At 45.9% G+C, this 20,940-nt stretch overlaps 1 protein-coding gene across 1 annotated transcript in view; it reads left to right on the forward strand.

Moving 5' to 3' along the window:
* Positions 1 to 20,940, forward strand: part of HMBOX1 (homeobox containing 1) — a 102,789-nt gene that overhangs the window by 36,432 nt on the left and 45,417 nt on the right. Inside the window, exon 2 of the mRNA XM_017830463.1 lies at positions 11,376 to 11,459. Coding sequence (XP_017685952.1) covers positions 11,437 to 11,459 — 23 coding nt within the window. The 5' untranslated portion in view covers positions 11,376 to 11,436. The remainder of the gene's footprint in view (positions 1 to 11,375; positions 11,460 to 20,940) is intronic.

Here is a 20,940-nt window from a genome sequence, read left to right on the forward strand (position 1 = left end):
TACTTTTTGTCCTGTTCTTATTGAATGACTCTCTCTGAGCGAGAGGAGGGTTAGATGGGATATTGGGAAGAGATTCTTCCCTGTGAGGGTGGGGAGGCCCTGGCAGAGGTTGCCCAGAGAAGCTGTGGCTGCCCCTGGATCCCTGGAAGTGTCCAAGGCCAGTTTGGACGGGGCTTGGAACAACCTGGGATAGTGGAAGGTGTTGAGGTTGGAACTGGATGAGCTTTAAGGTCCTTTCCAACCCAAACCATTCTGAAATTCTGTAATTCTTGACTCTGGAATCAGTATTTTGTTTCATAGCTCTGTCAGTACCGTGTGCTCAGGAAATAAGTGGCTCCCCATCTGCAGTTCAGGTCTGGTGTCACACATGGAATGAGTTGCCGAGTCTCAGCCCTGTCACAGGTGAGAGGGTGTGGGCTGGTAACTCAATCTCAATATGGTTCCAAGCTGCCTAAATAATTCCACTTGAGATTGGAGGTCAGTTCACCTCTCTGTGCATCCATTTATTTTTCTTGCCCGTTTCCTAAAGAGTATTTTCTATTTTCCATTGCAGGCTCGTGTTGTGCTTTTGGCTGGTTTTATATATGTGAGGAGGGAAGGGAAACTCCAAATCCTTCAAGTGTTCTTGCTTAAAGCCTTTATGCTTGTGCTTATACCTCCTTTGAACATATAGCTTCCCACTTGGGCTGTGCTTCCAAATATGGATTTCTCTTGGAGGTATGTTCTGACCCACCTACTTTGCACTGCTGATATATTTAGCAAAGTTTTGCTGTAATAGTCCTGTGGTGCTGTCCCAAAGCTGTCACCTGCTCCTCTGCCTCCCTCCTTCCCACTTCCCTTCCATGCAGCAAAAGCCACCTGCTGGAGTTCCATATAGGATAAGGGGGAATGGCTTTAACTGAAAGAGAGCGGGGTTAGGTGAGATATTGGGAAGGAATTCTTGGCTGGGAGGGTGGGGAGGCCCTGGCAGAGGTTGCCCAGAGAAGCTGTGGCTGCCCCTGGATCCCTGGAAGTGTTCAGAGTCAGGTTGTACGGGGCTTGGAGCAACCTGGGCTAGTGGAAGGTGTCCCTGCCCATGGCAGGGGATTGGACCTGGATAGTATTTGAGGTCCCTTCCAACCAAAGCCATTCTGTGATTCCATGACTTCTTTCCCTCAAGCCTGACCTGTGCAAAGCCAAGCCTGGTTGAGTTGAGAGCAGCCCAGGAGGATCCCAGTTAGATCTACAAGTCCCTGACAGGAGGGTGGGGCCAAGTGGGGATGGGCCTCTTCTCCCAGGTAAAAAGTGAGAGGAAGAGAGGCCAGAGCCTCAGGCTGTGCCAGGGGAGGTTCAGGTTGGACATCAGGAGGAATTTCTTCATGGAAAAGGTGGTCAGGCACTGGAGGGGGCTGCCCAGGGAGGTGGTGGAGTCCCCATCCCCAGAGGTGTCCAAGGAAGGACTGGATGTGTCACTCAGTGCTCTGGGCTGGGGGACAAGGTGGGGATCGGGCACAGATTGGACTCAGTCTTGGAGGTCTTTTCCAACCTAAATAGTCCCGTGATTCTGTGACCACGATGCCAGAGCAGACCATTTGTATGGAGTATGTCTTAAGAGCACCAAGTCTTAAGAGCACCAGGCTCTTTTTTTTGGCCTGGACCCAGCTTAGAGCAAAAATATCACTGGAGCACTGGCTGGGTGTGTGTCTGCCCTGTATCTGCTGTTTAGTGCAGGAGGAAATTCCCCAGTTATGGAATTATTTAACTTACAACAGGGTTTGGGAAGACCCTGCGTGTAACGGGCTGGCTTTTCTTTTGGGAGCCGTGTTCTGCCTCCCTCCTCCACTCTTCCTGTTAGATGTCATCCAAGATGGATTCCAAGTGCAAAAAAAAAAAAAGAAAAAGAAGAAATAAATAACTAAAGCAAGCAAACCTGCACCGAGTGATTCATTCTTACTAAATTTAAACCACTTATTATGAGGAGGGAAAAAAAAAAAGAAAAGAAAGAGGGAACTGGGCTTACAGGTTTAGCGAGCGTGAGCACATACTTCAACATGGATTGCTGGATTTGCAATTGCCAAACTACTGATTTCTTGGAACTCTGCTGTTAGCATTGTTAAGCACTGTTCCAGACAGTCACTCCTATAAATCCCTGGTAATATGTTAAGCAGAAGGCCTTTGCAGGAATAATTAGCCAGCGAGTGATCCCCGTTTGGGGGGTGCGGTCTGGGAGAAGGGGATGGATTAGGGAAGTGACTGTGCTTGCTGTGGGAATGTCCTGGTTGAGCATCCAGTTGATGTTTGCCTGAATGTTACTGCCACTTTTTGTAGGTGCTTAGGCGTATTTTATTTATTTATTTGGATAAAAGTGTTGAAGAGGGTGTATGAAGGGGCCTACAGAAAGCTGGAAAGGGACTTTGGACAAGGGCCTGGAGGGATGAGACAAGGCGGAATGGCTTCCCACTGCCACAGGGCAGGGACAGATGAGATATTGGGAAGGAATTATTTGCTGTGAGGGTGGGGAGGCCCTGGCACCTGGATCACTGGAAGTTCCAAGGCCACTTTGGACAGGGCTTGGAGCAACCTGGGATAGCGGAAGGTGTCCCTGCCCATGGCAGGGGGGTTGGACTAGATGACCTTTAAGGTCCCTTCCAACCCAAATCATTCTGTACTACTGTGATTCTGCAGCCAAATAATGAAGCGCCTCAGGCCCTGAAATTATGAAAACACGTTGCTAAACACCTTTTTTAAAAAAAAGTTCATTTTCATAACACCACGTTTTCATCACCGCCGGTCCGTTCACCAAAGTCATCTCTGTCTCTTCCGAACTAGTCAGTGGGCAGAAATAAGATGAAGTGTCTGTGGTCCAAAATCACCAGAGTACAGCTTTACCTTGGACAAAAGGCTTGTCCTCCCCCTTGCATCTGCTGCTCCATGTCCCTCTGCAGGGGTGGAAGAGCCCCACGGGGCTTGCTGGCAAAACGTGGGAGAAAAGACAACTTTGCTCGGCCTGTTTGCGTGACACGGATGATCCCTTCGGAGGTGACACTGATGAAAGTCGGGGTCAGCCCAGGAGGAAGAAGAGGGGAAAGCAGGAAAGGGGAGGGCAGAGCCACGGATCAATATTTGAAGCAGAACAGGTTGACGAGGGCAGGGGGATGGAGAGGGCCAAGGAGGCTTGTTTGATGTGCTGCTGCAGCGAGGACACGGCTCCCAGATCCCACCCCGGTTCCGACACGCGGATCCTCTGATAACTCCCCCTGTTCTGAAGTGAACAACAGATGGGTGCCCTGTGCCCGGGCATCAAACCTCCAGCAGTTGGGAGCAGAGGGCAAACACCGGTCTCCTTTCATGGCACAATTTCACCCAGGCTTTTGGGGGGGGTGGAAAAGGGCTGCGTTCCTGTTTTATTTTATTACGAGTAACTGAGAGCTTTTTAGAACAACAATTTCTATGTTTTGTAAAGTTCCTGACAAGTTTATTGTTTGTACAGCATTTTATCACGATACTCCCTGGGAAAAGGGGGATGATGATCTTAAATCCAAAACCTGTTTTAAAACAGACAATACTTAAATTTTATGCAGAGAATTTGCTATTTTCGAGCGATACCATTTTCCTCTTATTACCTTTTTGTGCCACAGAGCAGTGCAAAAATAAAGGATTGTGTGGCATTACTTATTTCTCTGCTGTGCTTGTTCCTGGTCCTAGTGGTGGCAGATAGAATTCTGGTTTCTTTTCTTGGGTCAACAGCTGGGAGTAGGTTCTTCAGCTGAATGTGCATCTTGTATTGGGCATCTTCATACTCTCCTAGGATTTTGTAGTAGCTGTTCTCTGTGCCTGCCAAGGGTTTTACATCCGTGCAGATGTAACTCCCAGGCTTTGTGGACCACTCTGTGGAAAAATGCAGCTTTTAGAAGTGTGGCCTCGATTTGGGAAAGGAAAAGTTAAAATCTGGTCAAATAAAAAGAAGATCAGGTTTGATTGATCTGACACGTTTCAAAGCCCCTGCCTTGCAATTAATCTCCCTCTCTCAAGTGACCTGATGCCAGGTACAGTTTCTGGGATTCTGCTAGAGAAGGTTTGGTGGCACTCACTAAGGTGAGTAGGGCTTCCCTGGCGAGTCATGGATGCAGGAAGGGCCCTGCCTGTCCAGGCAGGTGAACACTCTGATTTCTTAGAGCTGTTGTATATTCTGCAGTGCCTCTTGTTTTCGTGCTCTTGGCCCTGCCTGACCTACATGGAATCTGAGGGTTAGCCTTCACAGTGAGCTCTGGAATCCTCTCTGGGACAAGCCAACTGCAGTGGAGGTGGATTCCCAGTTATGCTTGGCACTACAGAACCTCGTTCCAGTTGGCATGGCCAGTGCTACTGTGTCACCGTGTTCCTTGCAGAAAAGTGTCCAGGTAATTCGTGTTAATTGGGATGTTTTCTGAACGAGCCTCTCACTTACTGTATGTTTGGCCCAGGCTGGGACTCCAGGACTTGGCAGTGTCCCATCTGCAGCTTTGCCCAGATGAAGGGTTGTGCCTTAGGGTGTACCTGGAGTTCAGGGTGTCATGTGGGGGCTTTAAAGCTCAGTTCTGCGTCAGGGCATGTCCTGCCTGGTGTAGCTCCGTAGGAGTCAGCTGGCGATGAGCTGCTGGACTGATCTCCTCCTCATCCATTCCAGTGCTCAAACTGATCTGAGTGGATTGGGATAACCTGTTTGATCCCTAAGGAAGTGGCTGTTGCAGCAGTCACGTGCTATCCCTGCTAGTCAGGGATTTGTGCCTTGCTGTCTGTCTTCCACTGTCGACATTCACGTGTAATTTTAGCCAGAAAAGCAAATTCAAGTCTGGCCTTTGGTCCAGGCAAGTTTTTAGACATGATTAGAGGGGACAGCATGGAGCAATTGAGGAGATACACCAGCAATGTTAGAGTTGGAAGCTCATTTGTAAGCAATAGTGAAAATACCACCCAGGCTCTCTGCTGAAATGTCTCTGCAGATGGAACTTGGTGACAGCATTTCATTTTCCAGCTGCCATTAAGGACAAAGCAATACTAAATTACATCCTTTTACTGGGATTGCATTGCCTTTTATGTATCTCTGGGACTTCTGGAGTAATTTGGGGTCCTTTCCAGTGAAATACAGATGAACTTTTCTGCCTTTCTGGAAGCCTTGGGTGAGTTTGGGAAACTTCAGGATTTTGTAACCTCAGTTTTTCGGTACAAAGGCTCCATTGCCAGTCTGCTTCAAAATGGAGCCCGGCCTCTGCTTTGCACTGGAGGCAATTCCACTAAATTTAGGTAAGGAGGTTTGTTTTGCATGGAATTGAAGAGGGAAAAGGAGAGAAACAGTTTTACCTGCAGTCCTTGGCTGATTGTTCTGGGGAGATCTGTGGGGCACACGGAAGCAATGATTTACTCACTTGCTTTTTTTACATTTACCAGCTGTGGCTTTATCATGAGATTGAGGTGTTTTTTCTAAAGGAGAAAGGCTTCTGTCCATAGCTTTCCTTCACTTAGAGAGTTCTGAGAAAGAAGAGGATCCCATAAAAATATTATAAGCTTGTAAAGGTGACAAGGTGCTGCTGCAGTCCCTCACCATGATCCCAAAATATGGCTTTCTCTTGGGTTGTACAGTGAAGGGTCTGGTGAAAACACAGTCACAGTAAGAATGAAAACAGCACTGGTTGGAGGGGACTTCTGAGCAGTTTTTTGAAGGATTTTTGTGTTCATAAAAAGTATGATCTCTTGCTCCTTTCGCTTCACAGGTTGCTCAGGGAAGTTTTGAAATCTTAAATCTTGGAGACACTCAAACGCCATCTGGACACGGTCCTGGGTTTTGGAGGCCTTGCTTGAGCAGAGGGCTTGGATCAAAGGGCCTCCAGAGGCCCCTTCCAACCTCATGGTGTGACTCTTGGGGGTGGTCCTGTGCAGGGCTGAGGGTTGGACTCTGATCCTTGTGGGTCCCTTCCAGCTCAGCATATTCTGGGATTCTGTGAACTTCAACTCCCTCGTTCTGTGCTGAGAAGGTCACAACCTGTCCCTTAAGACGTTTACTGTAGCAGTTCACACCTTTTATTCCCTTGCACCTGGTCTGCAAGGAGCACTTGAGGTCGAACCTGCAGCAAGTGCAGTGACCTTTGTGTGTTCAGCAGTGGCTTCTGGCAGGAGTTTCCTGAGGGTCTGCACAAGACCTTGCTCAAGGTGCAGCTCAGTGAACTGACTTAAAAATCATAGAATCACAAAACATCCGGAGCTGGAAGGGACCCACAAGGATCATCGAGTCCAACTCCTGGCTCTGCCCAGGACACCCCAGCAATCCCACCACGGGCCTGAGAGCACTGTCCAAGCGCTCCTTGAGCTCTGTGATGTTTAAATACCTAAAGTAGTGATATTTAGATAACTTGGAGCCCAAAGACTCAAGAACCAGCTCTTCTCTTTGTGGTGCAGTGCAGTGACTGCACAGATCTGCTCAGGAGGTGGCAGTGCTTTAGAGAAGGTTCCTGACCTTCCTAGAGAAGGTTCCTAACCTTGCTTCCCAGGGCACAAGTGAAACACATCCTCAAGTCATATGGCAGAGCTTTTTTTCTTTTTTTTTTTTTTAATTTTCCCAATAGGCCTATTTTGGGAAAATGGGCTAAAGAGTCCTAGATTAGCTTTAGTATTTTGGACACCAGTCCTACTTTTGTGCGTGCACCCAGATGAATTTATCTTTAAGTTTGGATACAAATGCAGTACCTGGAGCTTTAAAAGCACTGGGTAAATAACAGCCTGTCTGAACAGCTCCCAGGAATAAAGGACTTGGAGCTGGCAAAGGAAGGCTGCTGTCTGGAATCTGGAGCCAGACACATTCAGAGTAGAAATCAAGTACAAATTTGTAATGGAGAGGGTGATTAATCACCAGGATGAACTAGAGCTGGCTGGATGGATCATTGGTCTCTTGCTGATTTTGAGGCAGGATGTCCTCTGGACAGAAGTTAAGCCAGGTGATTGTTTTACTTCAGTGTAAGAGAAGCCCATGGAATCCAGAATCATTTAGATTGGAAAAGACCTCCAAGATCATCCAGCTGGAATGAGTCCAACCTGTGGGTGATCCCCACCAGAGCACTGAGTGCCACATCCAGTCATTTCTTGGACACCTCCAGGGTTGGGGACACCACCACCACCCTGGGCAGCCCCTTCCAGTGCCTGACCACCCTTTCCATGAAGGAATTCCTCGTGATGTCCAGCCTGAACCTCCCCTGGCACGTGTTTATAGACACACGTGTCCACACACATGAACACCCCTGCACAGAGCCCACCCAGAGGACCTGGCAGTTCCTACAGACCTTGAGCTGCACGTGCAGTAGAAGACTTGAACTTTGAATCATTTTTTTTTGCCATTTCTAGGAGAGGATTGGTTTGTAGTTCTGCGTGAGTCGGGAATCTGGCCTTTACTTCGAGTTCAGCAGTGGTAGAACTTCATTCTTTGGGCTTAATTTCTTGGCCATCCAACACATCAGGTTTGTCAGCAAGGCTGGAACTTGGGGGCTCTGCATTTCTGGTATGACAATTGTAGTGGTGGGCCCATGTCCTCAGGCAGATTCCGTGTTCAGCCACTGATCCTGCCCTGTGTGGCTTTAAGCCAAGAATTCAGCCCCTCTGTTCATGTTTTCCTTATGTCAAAATGATGATGTTTGTCTTCCCCAAGGACAAAAGCTTAAGAACTTACCAAGGAAGGTATTAGTGAAATACAAAGTGATGGCTTTTTTTTCTTTTTTTTCTTTTTTTTTTTGACTAGGTGAGTCACTCAGAAATTAAAAGAGAAAATGAATTTCTCTTCCAAATAAGTGATATCAGCCTCATCTTTACCAAGTGACTTTCTCCTTGCTTCTGCAGGGCGTTGTGGATCAGGGTGAACTCTACTTCAAAACATTTAATTGCACACAGTGAGAAATGAAGAAAACTGAAGTGGATCCCAAGAATGTATTAAAAAAATCAGAACTAAAATGAGAATGATTTCATGTCAAGTGAGACAAATGCAGAGTTGATACTCCAGTGCTTCACACTTCCACTTGTCCTTGGCACTGAGAAAATGAGATTTTTAATATCTGAAAAACAGATTGCCATGAGGACTCATCCATTGTCAATTTAAGCTGCCTTTATAGCAAACTTAAGCTGGGGACAAGATTGTTCATTACATCTGATTCTACAACTTGCAGCCACGATTTCCATATTAATAGTGCCTTTTTTTATTATTCTTATTGTCTGTACCAGCCACGGGAAAGGGGAGCTGGTTGTGTTTTCCCTGGGTTAGCAGATCATTTATTTAATGAATAATGTGAAGAGGGCAAAGGTTTGTGAGCTCTTACCTGCCTGTCACTACAGACAGTGGTGACACCTGCCTTTGCTGCTGTCTCAGGGCGGGTTTGGTGCTTTGGTTTGTGCTAAAAGGGAAAGAGGGATGTTGAGTCGTGGTTTCAGGGTCGTGATTTGTTGGCGACTGAAGTGATGTTGGTTGGGATGGAATTTTTTTGACTAAAATTACAGGTGAGGAGTTGATTGTTTCCTGTCTGAGGTGCCCCTAAATGACAAAAACATTTCAGCTTCAGACTTGATGCGTGTCTGGGGGTGGGGAAGGTGTTTCTGTGCCCCTGAACTTTGGACCAACGTGGAATCAAGGACTGTTTGTGCCCCTTTTCAGCAGCAGCCACTCCGTGCTGGCAGCAGCCTTAGGGAGCACCAGCTTCCTCCCCTTTCTCTGGAACTCCATTTGCTGTCAGAGCTGAGGATTCCCTGTCCTTCCTTGGTGCTTGGCTCAGTCTGGGACAGTTTGGGGTTGCATTCTGAGTGTAATAAAAACCAACTCAGCCTTTAACATAGCAAAAATGTTCTTTTTCCTATTTTCCCATGAACTCCCTGCTGAAATCCCACCGTCCTCTGTCTGCACTCACAGATCTGGAGTCTCTTGGAAAAGCTCCTCTTCCTCCGCTGTTCACATCCCAAATCTGGTCTAGATCCTAATGGCTCTGCACTTACATTTGAGGTCCATACCATTTTTTTTCCTCTTCCATTACTATTACTAATATCACCCTCCTGCCTTTGTCATCTCAAAAACTGAGTTACTGCAGCCTTTTCTTTGCCTCTGTTATCTCATCTCCTCATGTTCCAGTTTTAATCCTGCGTTTCATGATGATGGAAAGTGATCTTTCCTTTCTGGGTTTCCTTCTTTGCTTCTTCCACACTCCTCACCCTGGAAGCAAACCCTTCTGTGACGAATCCAGTTCTCTATCATTAGCCTCTCTGACCTTCAGAAAGTTTGTATATATTTAAGTCTAATTTGTTCCTCTTTGGAAAACAAACCAGCTCTCTGTATTAAAATTTGGCAAGAAGTCAACAGCATGATCTCATATTTTTTTTGTGACTGCCTCGGGGAACACGTTTAAAATGCAGTTAAGAGATATAACAGGGGAGGGGTTTGGTGTAGAAGTCTTTCTAAAAGGTTTGGGGTGGGTGACTTTGAGGGACCTGGGGGTTTGTCCCTCCCATCCATCAGTGGTTTGGTGCCACCGTTTCACTCCCAGGCCACAGGACATGACCTGTCACGGTCTGCCAGGACCGCTCTTCGTGTCTGTGACCTCTCTCTGGGTGACCTCCTTTCCTGGAGAGGAAGAGGCAGCTCCATGTGGGCCAAATGACTTGTTTTGGAAGTGGCAGCAGCCAACTCTGAGCAGCTCCCCTCCCTGGGAACACCCAGCTTTCCTTGGCCGCGTCTGGGTGGGAGAAGGCACGTGTGGACAGGCTGGAACCTCCCAGGAAAGCTGGTGGCCAAAGCCGAGTGCTGCTGCCCCTGGGAATGCTCAGCCAGCCCAGCCTTTTGTCCTGAGAGTTCAGGAGTTTTTTCATGAGGGGAAAAGAAAGGAAAAACAATAAACCACAGGAACGATGGTGTCACCATCCTTGGAGGGGTTTAAAAGCCGTGTGGATGTAGCACTTGGGGACATGGGTTAGTGGTGGCCTTGGCAGTGATGGGGGGTGATTGGGCTCGATCTCAAGGGAGGTGATTCTCCTCCTCTGCTCTGCTTTTTTGAGACCCCACCTGCAGAGCTGCCTCCAGCTCTGGGGCCCTCAGCACAGGAAGGACATGGAGCTGCTGGAGTGGGTCCAGAGGAGGTCACCGGTGCTCCAAGGGCTGGAGCTCCTCTGCTCTGGAGCCAGGCTGGGAGAGATGGGGGGTTCACCTGGAGAAGAGAAGGCTCCAGGGAGACCTTAAAGCCCCTTCCAGTGCCTAAGGGGGCTCCAGAAGAGCTGCAGAGGGACCTGGGACAAGGGATGGAGGATTAGGACACAGGGAATGGCTTCCCACTGCCAGAGGGCAGGCTTAGATGGGATATTGGGAAGAAATTGTTGGCTGTGAGGGTGGGGAGGCCCTGGCACAGGTTGCCCAGAGAAGCTGTGGCAGCCCCTGGATCCCTGGAAGTGTCCAAGGCCAGGTTGGACTGGGTTTGGATCAACCTGAGCTAGTGGGAGGTGTCTCTGCCTCTGGCAGGGGGTTGGAACAAAATGATCTTTAAGGATCCTTCCAACCCAAACCATTCTGAGATTCCGTGATCTTAGGGGGCTTTTCCAACCTAAACAATTCTGTGGTTCTGTGGTCTGTGTATGCCCAGTGAACTCCATCTGGGATAGGTGCAGTTCTTCCCGAAGCCTCCAGCAGATGTGATAAAAGAAGAGTCATTCTGTAGTATCTGGACCACCTTTAACCACTTGGAAGAGGCAAGATGTGTCCATCCATGATTGCTGCTCCTGGATAGCAATCCATGATTGCTAATATTGGACATCTCTTTTTGGAGCAGAGGAAATCATCCCGTTGCAAATCCATGTGCTGCTCTATCCACTTGTTTTCTCTCCTACCTCACCCGTAGCCTGAAGTGTAAATATTGCCCCTAGTTCTTTCTACATATCCCTGGATAGAACATCCTGCCTTTTCTCTTTCCCTTTGGTTAAAAGTTTGACTTTTGGAGCACTTTCAGTCCATGTTAGTTTGTGGAGAAAAACATGAGCAGTAATAGCTAAAGAAAACTCTATTAGGTCATTCCTCCTCAGAACACAGTACCTGTCTCTGAGCTCTCTGAGGATGTTGGCCAAATAATCCTTTTAATAGCTTTTGTGAGTTAAAAGGGTAGGTAACTGTCATAAGGCTAAATGATTGCATAGATTAATTTACTTGTGGCTGAAAGAAATCAATTGTAATTTAAATTTTTGTCTCTGGATTGATGACACCACCAGACTTTCTCCTGAGGAATGTACCACATGCACTGAAGTCCGTGAGCCTCTGTGGGTCTGGATTAGTGACAGGTTATCCAGAATAATGGGATTGAGTCTCTTTGCCTTTCACAGACATCTCTAATTTGTCTTTTCCTTGTGTCTTACAGAATGGTGAATAACACTGAAGACCCTCAAGAGGCTTTATAACGTCCCATCCCCATGTAAAGTATGCTCAGAACTTTTCCAGTAGTGTAAGTACAAGCTGAAGAAGCCCAGAACAATTAAGATCATTTGATGGCATTTTTTTCTGTTAATTTGTCTAAAAAGAGCAGAGAAATGGTTACAATGATTATGAGCAGTTGGCTGGAGAGTTCCACTCCTTTGGTGGAACATTTAAACCAGGGAATAGTAAAATAACCAGACATTTAAATCAGGGAATAGTAACTTTTAATTGCTCACTTGGTCTGGCTGATGTATTGTTTCTATTTCTACTTTTCTGTCTCTGAAAGAGAAAGAAAACCATGCAGTTCTTTGAAACTTGGCCTTGATCAGAGAAAAATTATTCTTAAAAGAGAGATCTTCATACATCTGCTGAACATACTGGAGAGATACTAAAGGGATACCTGAGCTGGGCAAGAGTTTAGCACCACTCCAAACTTGCCAAAGGGATGAGAACACCATCATAATTCAGTGTAATATGGCAAAGGCAGAAAACCTGGGGCACCTCACCTCACCTTAGAATTGGATGGGCTATTCCAAGCACTGTCTTGAATCCAGGTGGAATTGAAGTTGTCCAAATCTCATCCTTGAAGCCTGTCAATTTTTTTTCTTTTTTTTAAGTGGCTTCTGTCATAAATCTTCAATGTAATTGGTCTCCATGTTGTTTCTTCAGTAAATGGATTCAATTGTTGAAGCTGAAAGGCTGAAAGGAAAGGCTTGACCTGTCCCTGTGCTGTCCCTCAGCTCCCACTGGCCAGTCCTGGTTCGCTGTTCCCAGTATCCCTCTTGTTGGCACGACCAAATGCTTGTCCCCAGCAGTCAGATTCCTGAGATACTTTGACCTCTTGACTTTGGATTGTTCCTTCTGTCAGACTGAGCTGGGAGGAGAAGCCAGGTCTGCAGAATAGGTGGGAAGGAACTGGGCTGCTGTGAATGCAGCCAGATTTTCCCAGATGGATTATTTCAAGGATGAAGATTTATCCTTGTTATAGTGCAAGTGGCAGTGCAGTCACAGGCTTCTGTAGAGGGAGCCACAGCAAAAATAAGGCTGCCAGGGAATTTTTGTTGGAAACCAAACTCCAATGAATTTCAAAAAGACTTCTTGATACAGCCCTTAATTAGTTATTTTCTGTTGCTGGTGGCTTTAGTCTTCTATTCAAAACTAGTGGTTTCCTGCTTTGTTGCCAGTCCCTTGAGCTGGAAATGTGTTGGATTTCAGTATTAAAATCACCACTTGAAATTGTAGAGATCTAGTTCACAGCAGGAGAGGAGTCAGGAGGTAAGGCCACATTGCCCTGTGCATCTTCATTGTTCTGGTAATCCAGAGTTTGCTGAGGGATCTCAGATCACTTTGTGTGAGCACAGGGACAGTCTGACAGCTTTGGCTTTGTGTCAGGCTTTCACCATAAATTTCCAAAGTGGGAATTGCATGGTGTGAGTTTGCTGTGCTTTGATTTCAGTCCCGTTCTGCCCCTGTGCAGTTTTCTGCCCTGTTCATCAACTGCCACCTCCCAGCAGAGCAGCAGCAGCAGCAGCTTTTATTTATTCCAGTGTATGTGCAGTTAATAGGCTGCAGTGGAAGTAGAGGTGAACAATTTTTTACTGAGGGGAAACCAGGATGAACCTATTTGGAGGGAATTAAAGAATATTAAATTCGAGCAAATGGGCCAAGATGACCCATTAAGGTGTAAAATTTCCAGATTAGACCATAGATATCTTTAAAAAAAGGGTAAGTGGGATTGAGAAGGGGAAAGAAGAAAATGGAGCCTTAAAAAAAAAAATTAAATTTTGAACTTAAATTCTGAATAAGGTAAAGATTGAACAGTTAAAACTACTGGTAAGGGAGGAGTTGGGTTATCCCTACACACAGAACAGCCAAGTAGGAACCTGGCTGCAGTTACCATTTCTCCTGCCTAATTTTTGTCCTCATCTGGATGGGAGTCAGTACTTGAGAGGAGTTTGGGGCATGATGTGAGCACAGAACTCTTGATTTTGGTCTCACAAGAATTTGTCATTTATCTGAAACTAAGCCCTGTAGCCAACGCAAGTTTCTCTCTCTTGGGTTCTCCATAAATATAATGGGAGTAATTATTTGTGCTTCATGGGCTCGTGGCAGTACTGATTAATTAATATGTGTTAGGAGTGAGCTATGACCATCAGGATGTTTTGCATCCCTCAAAATATGAGTTCTGAGGGAACCAGGCAGTCACAACGTCGTCACCTGAAGTTTACCTGAATTATCAGGCTGGTGCTTGTGAATCTTAATTGCCAGCAATGACAGGGCTGTCTGGGGAGTGAATAAAAGCCTTCAGAGTGGGAAGAGAATCAGGGTGAGTAATGCAGATGGAAAAGGACTGGGTTGAAGCCTTGTCATCATTTAGGGAAAACAACAGAAGGAGAAAAACCGAGGATGTGGATGCTCCCAAGTCAGCACACGCTGAAGGGCAGGCACTGGAGTTACAGTGGCTTAGAAAATAAAATCACAGGTTGAGCTGTAACTGTCCAGTGCCCTTGAAATGTGGCACAAACCACGTTAATTAAACTTGGGAGAAAGAGGACTCAGCTCATTTTCTCTTTTTGTCTTGCTTGAAAAGGTATCCTGTAAATAGTTGGTGGCTGTAGGAATATTCAGTTGGCTTTTTAAGCTTCCTTGGCTGAAACAATGCCCTGCCTGAGCCTGTGGTTTTACTTTAGGATAAGCCAGATGAGTTATTTCATGATTTCACAGCCACTCTGAAAGGGTCCTTAAAAAAAAAAAAAAATCTTATTGAATGGAAAAATTTCTTCCCCAAAATTTCTTCCAGTGATGGATTCCCCTCCCTGGAGGGATTTAAAAGCCCTGTGGATGTGGTGATTGGGGAGGTGGGTTAGTGGTGGCCATGGCAGTGTAGGAGGTAGATGGGTCTTCTCTATATCATGCAAGAGGAAATTTCCCTAGTTCAGGTCTGGACTACACAAAAAATTGTTGCTTTAAGAGCATTAATTGGGACATTTGTTTCTTTCTGAAACGCTTTTAACTAAAATAAAACTCTAATATGGAGGCAGCTGTGGCCAAAAGCCCATGTTTTTGCCATTATGATTTATATTCTTCAAGGAGACACCGTTACCTATTCCTGAGTTGTTCTCCAAGTGGAGTCTCTGTCCTCATTAAGGCTGTGCCAGTGAAACTACACTTGCAAACTGTTTTTCTAGTGGAAAATTATTTGCTTTGTAGTTAAGCACAAAGTCAGGAGTAGGTGAGGTTCAGCTGTTTGCTGGGCTTCCATTTTAGTTTTCTGAAACAACAAATTTCTCTTTTAAGGAGGTGTTTTGGTTGTTCCTGCTGGGGATGGATCCTGAGGGAGAATGAAGGGGCCTGAAATACTTCAGGATATCTCTTTTCCTTCCTGTGTGGAAGAGGTGGTGGAAATCCTGGTGATGGCCTTGCTTGAAACTTGTCCTACACCTTGTCATGTCTGGTGCTGTAGATGGACCCTGTAGGAGGGCTTTGAAAAAACACTCAGAGTTTGGCCAGGCACTGGCTCTGCCTTCTTGCAGAATTCCTGTGTAACTTTGAGCAAGTCATTTGGACTTGTCTGAAGTCCAGCCCCTCTCTGGGAGCTCTTGGTCACAAAAATTAGTGTAGTTTTACTTCTCTGCCTCACAGGGATCTTCTGCAGAAAGATGTGTTTTAAGTATTTAGGTACTCCAGCTGGCAGAGTTAATGGAGAAGAGTTTGGAGATGCTGTCTGGATTTTAATAAAGGATTGGTCAAGTTTTGAAGTGAAATGGAGGAGGCAGAACACAGCACTAGGCCTGTGATCTTGACAGCTGAAAATATGTGACATCAAACAGTCCTGGGATGGTTTGGGTGGGAAGGGACCTTAAAGCTCATCTCATTCCATCCCCTTGCACTAGACCAGGTTGCTCTAAAACTCATCCAGCCTGGCCTGGAACACTTCCAGGAGTGGGGCCAGTCTGGTGTTTAGGTCAGGCCCACATTTCGGTTTTATTGTCCTTGACTCTTTGTGTTTTTTCACGTGGGTTAAAGGCAGTATTTCAGTATGTTGATGAGATTTGCTGTAATTCAAGCACACAAGTCCTGCCCTGATTCTGTTACAGAGCTGATATATCCAAAGTTTAGTCTTTGGCTCCCGAATCCAAGAGCTCCTCCTTGCTCTTGGCACAGGTTTGGGCTTTGGGCCCTGGTTCAGCACTCAGCTGCCACCACAGCTTTTCTCTCTGTTTGTTAGTCCTTCTGATCCCTCAATCTGCCCTTGAATCCAGCCTCAGAGTTTGAATTCCTGCCTTGTTGCTTTAGAATTGCAACAATAGCAGGAAACCCAGATTTTGGAAGTGGGGAAGGTTAGGGTTAGACAGATAAGGTGTCAGTGTGAATCAGTCTGTGCCTCGAGTAGAATTCAGAAGTGTCTGGCTGCAAGCCCTGTGCTTAGTCAGAGGTCAGTCCCTTTTGTAAGACTTGGATTATGATGATAATTGGCATTTATATTGTATTTTTGCCTTGTAAGATCAATCTCAAGTTCTCTCTCTCTTTCCCAAAGATGTAGAGCAGAGTGAGTTACTCACCCGAGCGGAATCAGTGGCAAAACTGCTGGGGTTTGCTCACTGTCAGTAAAAAAACCTTATCAGCAGAGAATTTCAGAGACTGGGGTGGGGAAGAACAGCTTGTGTAGAAGTGGTGACTGTGGGTTTGGGGCTCTTTAACCGGCTGAGGATCTCAGAGCCTCCTGAAGGAATGATATGTTGATATTCCGCTCCCAGCTCTGCCTCCCCTAATTTGTGGAGCGGGGAGTGTTTGATTACGCCGGATTTATTTTCAGAAGTTTCAGGCTGCTCTTATTAATTGTCCTCCTTCTGCTGGAAAGCGAGTGGCAGAGCTCTGCATTCCCGAGCCGGTGTTTTGCATTCCTAAACAGACCCTGTGACGCTGAACCTCCACGGATCAGCTTGGAGCCTGATTTCCCTCCTCGCTGCAGCACCGGGCTTTCATTTCCCTGGGATGAGAGCAGTCATTACAGGGATTACATTTTGTTTGTGAATCAGGGTGAATGGGAGTAGAGCCCTTTTGGAAAATCAGAGCCCAGAGATGCCACTGCAGGAGATGATTATGGGATCGTATGGATAAGTCTGTGTGTTCATTGACATGATGAGCACTTCAGGCCTGAGGTTTTTTCCTCTCTTGAAAGCTGGTGCAACTCCACTGAAAACACTGGAGTTGCAGCTGATGAGTGTAAGTGATGAGTCAGATCCTTAATCCTTTGTTGCTCCCCAGAATTCATGGCATCAACTCCTGTTTTAAGGGCAGCTTCACTTAATATGGTGCAAAGGTGCAAAGGTTTGGGCTTTCCTGAAATATTTGTGTTGGCTGTGAATCACAGAATGGTTTGGGTTGAGGGGACCTTAAAGATCATCTCATTCCAACCCCTCTGCCATGTCAGGGTGAATGGGAGTAGAGTCCTTCTGGAAAATCAGAGCCCAGAGATGCCAGTGCAGGAGATGATTATGGGATCGTATGGATAAGTCTGTGTGTTCATTGACATGATGAGCACTTCAGGCCTGAGGATTTTTCCTCTCTTGAAAGCTGGTACAACTCCACTGAAAACACTGGAGTTGCAGCTGATGAGTGTAAGTGGTGAGTCAGATCCTTAATCCTTTGTTGCTCCCCAGAATTTGTGGCATCAACTTCTGTTTTAAGGGCAGCTTTGCAAAGCTTTGGGCTTTCCTGAAATATTTGTGTTGGCTGTGAATCATAAAATCACAGAATGGTTTGGGTTGAGGGCATCTTAAAGATCATCTCATTCCAACCCCCCTGCCATGACAGGGATGCCACTCAGTGGATCAGGCTGCTCCAAGTCCCATCTAACCTGGCCTTGGAGACTTCCAGGGATGGGGCAGCCACAGCTTCTCTGTGCCAGGGCCTCACCACCCTCTGAATGAAAGGAGATTCACTTGTTCAGTAAGAACAGAGAAGGCCAAAGCTTGAATGTCAGAAGGCTGGGTAGTGTTATGACCCTAAGTGTCCCAATTGTCTTCCAGCAGTGCCTTAGGGGTGCACTGGAAGGGTCACAATCTTTGAACGTGTGTGTAGCATTTATTTTGTGATACATGTCAGCAGCTCTGTTTGTGCAACAGCTGGAGCTCAATTAAGGTCCTTCTCCTGAGCATCTTGTGAGAACCAGCTGCATCCTTTGGGATGGGTAAAGCTGGGTGAGACATAAGGCCAGGTTGGATGGGGCCCTGAGCAACCTCACCTAGTGAGTGGCATCCCTGGGGCTGGAACGAGATGATCTTCAAGGTCCCTTCCGACCCAAACCATTCTGAGATCTTGTGTAGAAAAGGAAGGAGCACTGAATGGAACTTTGCTTGGGTCCTTGGATCTTGTAAATATGTTTGGAGAGAGAAACAAGCTTGCATAACATAAAGCATGTTTTAAAATCAACAGAATGGGCAGCTGGAGGTGAAGTTTCTTTGTAGTCCCTGGTTATGGTCGGAAGCTTCCAGAGCGGTGCTTCCTGTGGTGAATTAGGTGGTTGGATGTCAAACTGGTTGATTAGCAAGTTATATTGCTTTGGGAATAGCAATGCCATCCTTAATACCCATTTTTGCATGCTGCCTGGATCAGACCTCACAGAGAAGGGGTCCTGCCCTGTGCCATATATCAGAGAAGGGTAGAAGTTGGCATCTCTCCCCGTCCTCTTCGCCCCAGTTGACGGGACTTTATCAGAATCATTCTTAAACCAATTACCAGACTTAGGATCCTGTTCTGAACGCTTTGGCTCTTGCCCACATCCATATTATGCAGATTATATCAAACACAGGTCTTATATCAAAAAGCACAACTGGTTTTGTAAGTCTTGAGCTTTGCTTATTAGATAAAGCAGTGAATTTTAATGGAAGTTGGAGAAGGACCTCTGCGGAAGAGCATCTCCTCAGTGATGCTGGAGTAGTTCCTACTCATCTACAGCGAGTAGAAGAGTGGAAAAAGTGATTTCTTGTGATCATTAAAGAGTCCAGAGCCATTTTCTCAAGTGTTAGAGGTGTTAAGGCTGGTGTCTGGCCTTATTCCCAAACGGGTAATTGAATTGCTTTGAACTTCTGCAAGTTCAATTGGACATGGACTTAGCTCGTAGCTGTTTTTATGGGATTATTCTGCTGTGTTCCATCATCTAGAAAGTTAAGTGCTGGGTAAATGATTCCTGTGTCTGCGTGGGCTGGGGCTGTGAGAGCAGGTGAGAAACCCTTGATGTGTTTGTCCTTACTTTTCTCCGAGAGATGCAGGAAAATAAGGGAAGGGAAAACGTCTGTGTCTGGCCATGTGCCCCCACTCGAGATCAGGACTGTGAGAGCAGGGGAGCCCCATATCTTAAGGGTGAAATTAATAAAAAAAGAGGGTGAAATTCATTAAAAAAATCGGGTAAATGAATCTTGGTGGGATGACAAGGAAAAGCAAAGCTATTGAGAGCCCCTAAACAGCCTCTGCTCCTTGAAGTCCCTTTAGAAGTGAAGGAGTGAAGCTGCACCTGGTTGAGACCTGCTGGATATTTTATATCTGTGGATTTGGGAGGGCTAATAAATTCTTTTTTTATTTAGCCTCTTATAGTTCTCCCTTCAGTCTGATGTTCAGGTACCTCATGTTCCTTCTGGATGAACCATGAAAGATAAGCATGAAGGTTTAAAGCTTTAGAGGTAGCAAGAGGCAGTGAGTGGGATTGGGCCCGTTTTCCCATCTTCCTTGGGGCGTGACTGCCAACTTAATGTAAGGAATGTAAATAAGTTTAATACTTTCAGCTACCTTTTTTTTTTTCTTGCCTTTTTTTTTTCTGTCAGGACCTAAAAAAACCTTCATTTTACGGGCAGAATTCCTTTGTTAAAAAAATCAGTCACTTGAATTTGGAGCTGAATCAGTCCTTTGTGGGGGTCTTGCTTGCAGAATTTCAGAGAGGGAAAAAAAAACACGTGGCCATTCTCTGGTGGTTGGTTCTGTTTTCCAGGTATCTCCCCAAGGAAATTTGACAGCCCATGGTGAGGGTTTTGCTGTCTGATCAGCAGAAAAAGCATGTGATTATACACGGAGATCTGCTGGTGTAGAGGATATTCTGCTCCACCAGCAGCAGAGTTTGCCTGCAGCAAAGCTGTTGGTCCATGGTCCGTGTTCTCAGGGAAAGTATTTGCCATCTTTATTTTCTCCTGCACCCCCCAGTCGTTCTGCGTGTCTCTGTTTCGTTTTAATCCTTGTTACTTTTGCAGTTGATTGTATTTCACAAGGAAAAAGAGGGGCAAACAAATTGAATTATAGGGAGCCAGAGGAGCGCAGGAGGATAAGAGGCTCTTCCAGCAGTGTGGGGGGGATGAAGTGGTGGAGAATATCCACTCATTAATGAAATGATGATGATTCTAAAACATCTGATTTACTTAACTACTTTGTAAATTGATCTTTAAACAGGGTAAGTTTATTAAAATGTTTCAAAAAGAGAAAGTAACTGAAGCCCTCCTGGAGTAACAGTTTGAAAAAGTGTTGCTGTAGTTACTCATTAAAAAGTCGTAGATAGTTGGCAATGTTGGAACATGTTCAGTAATTCCACGTTTTGCAATATTTGTTTGGGGGTTTTAATGGAAAATTCCAAGTTCCTGCGGTTGTTTTAAATGCATAAAAGCCACTCCAGGTGTCTTAAATACATAAAAGCATTATTTCTAGATCTCATGGTTGGGTATAAAAGCATGGGAAAATGGGAATTGGAGTCTCAAATCAGGTAGAGCAATAAAAAGTGTGTCTGATGCAATATATGCTGAGTATGTAAATATAAGCAAGGCAGTTTGGACACCTGTATATGACATTAGTGAGACCAGCAGGGACATACTCTGATTTTGGTGTTCTTATCTTTTTAGCATTGAGAAATTACCCAGAAGTTCCCTGAAGGGGTTGGAGGGCTGGAAGAATACTTTGCATGGACAGACAGACAGATCATTTATGTTAGTTCAGGGGTTTTTTTTTCCAAATTTTCCAATAATTGCGTTAAACGCAGGAGAAGGGCCTGACTTTGACAGTGGGTTTGTTGCTCTTAGATGACTTTCTGAACGAGATTCTGAGACACAAGTTAGAAATCATTGAATATCTTACTTTTAGGGCACAGGGTGGCCTTGTCCAGCAGCCTTTGCATGCCTGTGAATTGAAATTCCTGCACACGCACATCCCTGCTGCATCAAAGTGGGACAAATTGAGGCCAGAGCACTTTCCCCCATCCAGCCACGTGCGACAGAAGGTCACCCAGTGCTCGTGCATCTGAGAACACTGCAGTTCATTAGCTGTAATTCACTAAAGGATACTTGGGATTCACTAAATGATTATGTGTAATTCACTAAAGGAGATTAATTTGGCCTGGGAACCCAGATCCAGAAGCTGAGCCCTGGCACTTTTCAGACAAATTAGGAATCACACCCAGATTTCACAGGGAATCACTGGCCATGGCCACCAACTGCTGCAGGAGGGTGGGGAGGCCCTGGCACAGCTTTCCC

Source organism: Lepidothrix coronata, unplaced genomic scaffold, assembly GCF_001604755.1.
Source record: "Lepidothrix coronata isolate B3197 unplaced genomic scaffold, Lepidothrix_coronata-1.0 Scaffold179, whole genome shotgun sequence".
Lineage (NCBI taxonomy): Eukaryota > Metazoa > Chordata > Aves > Passeriformes > Pipridae > Lepidothrix > Lepidothrix coronata.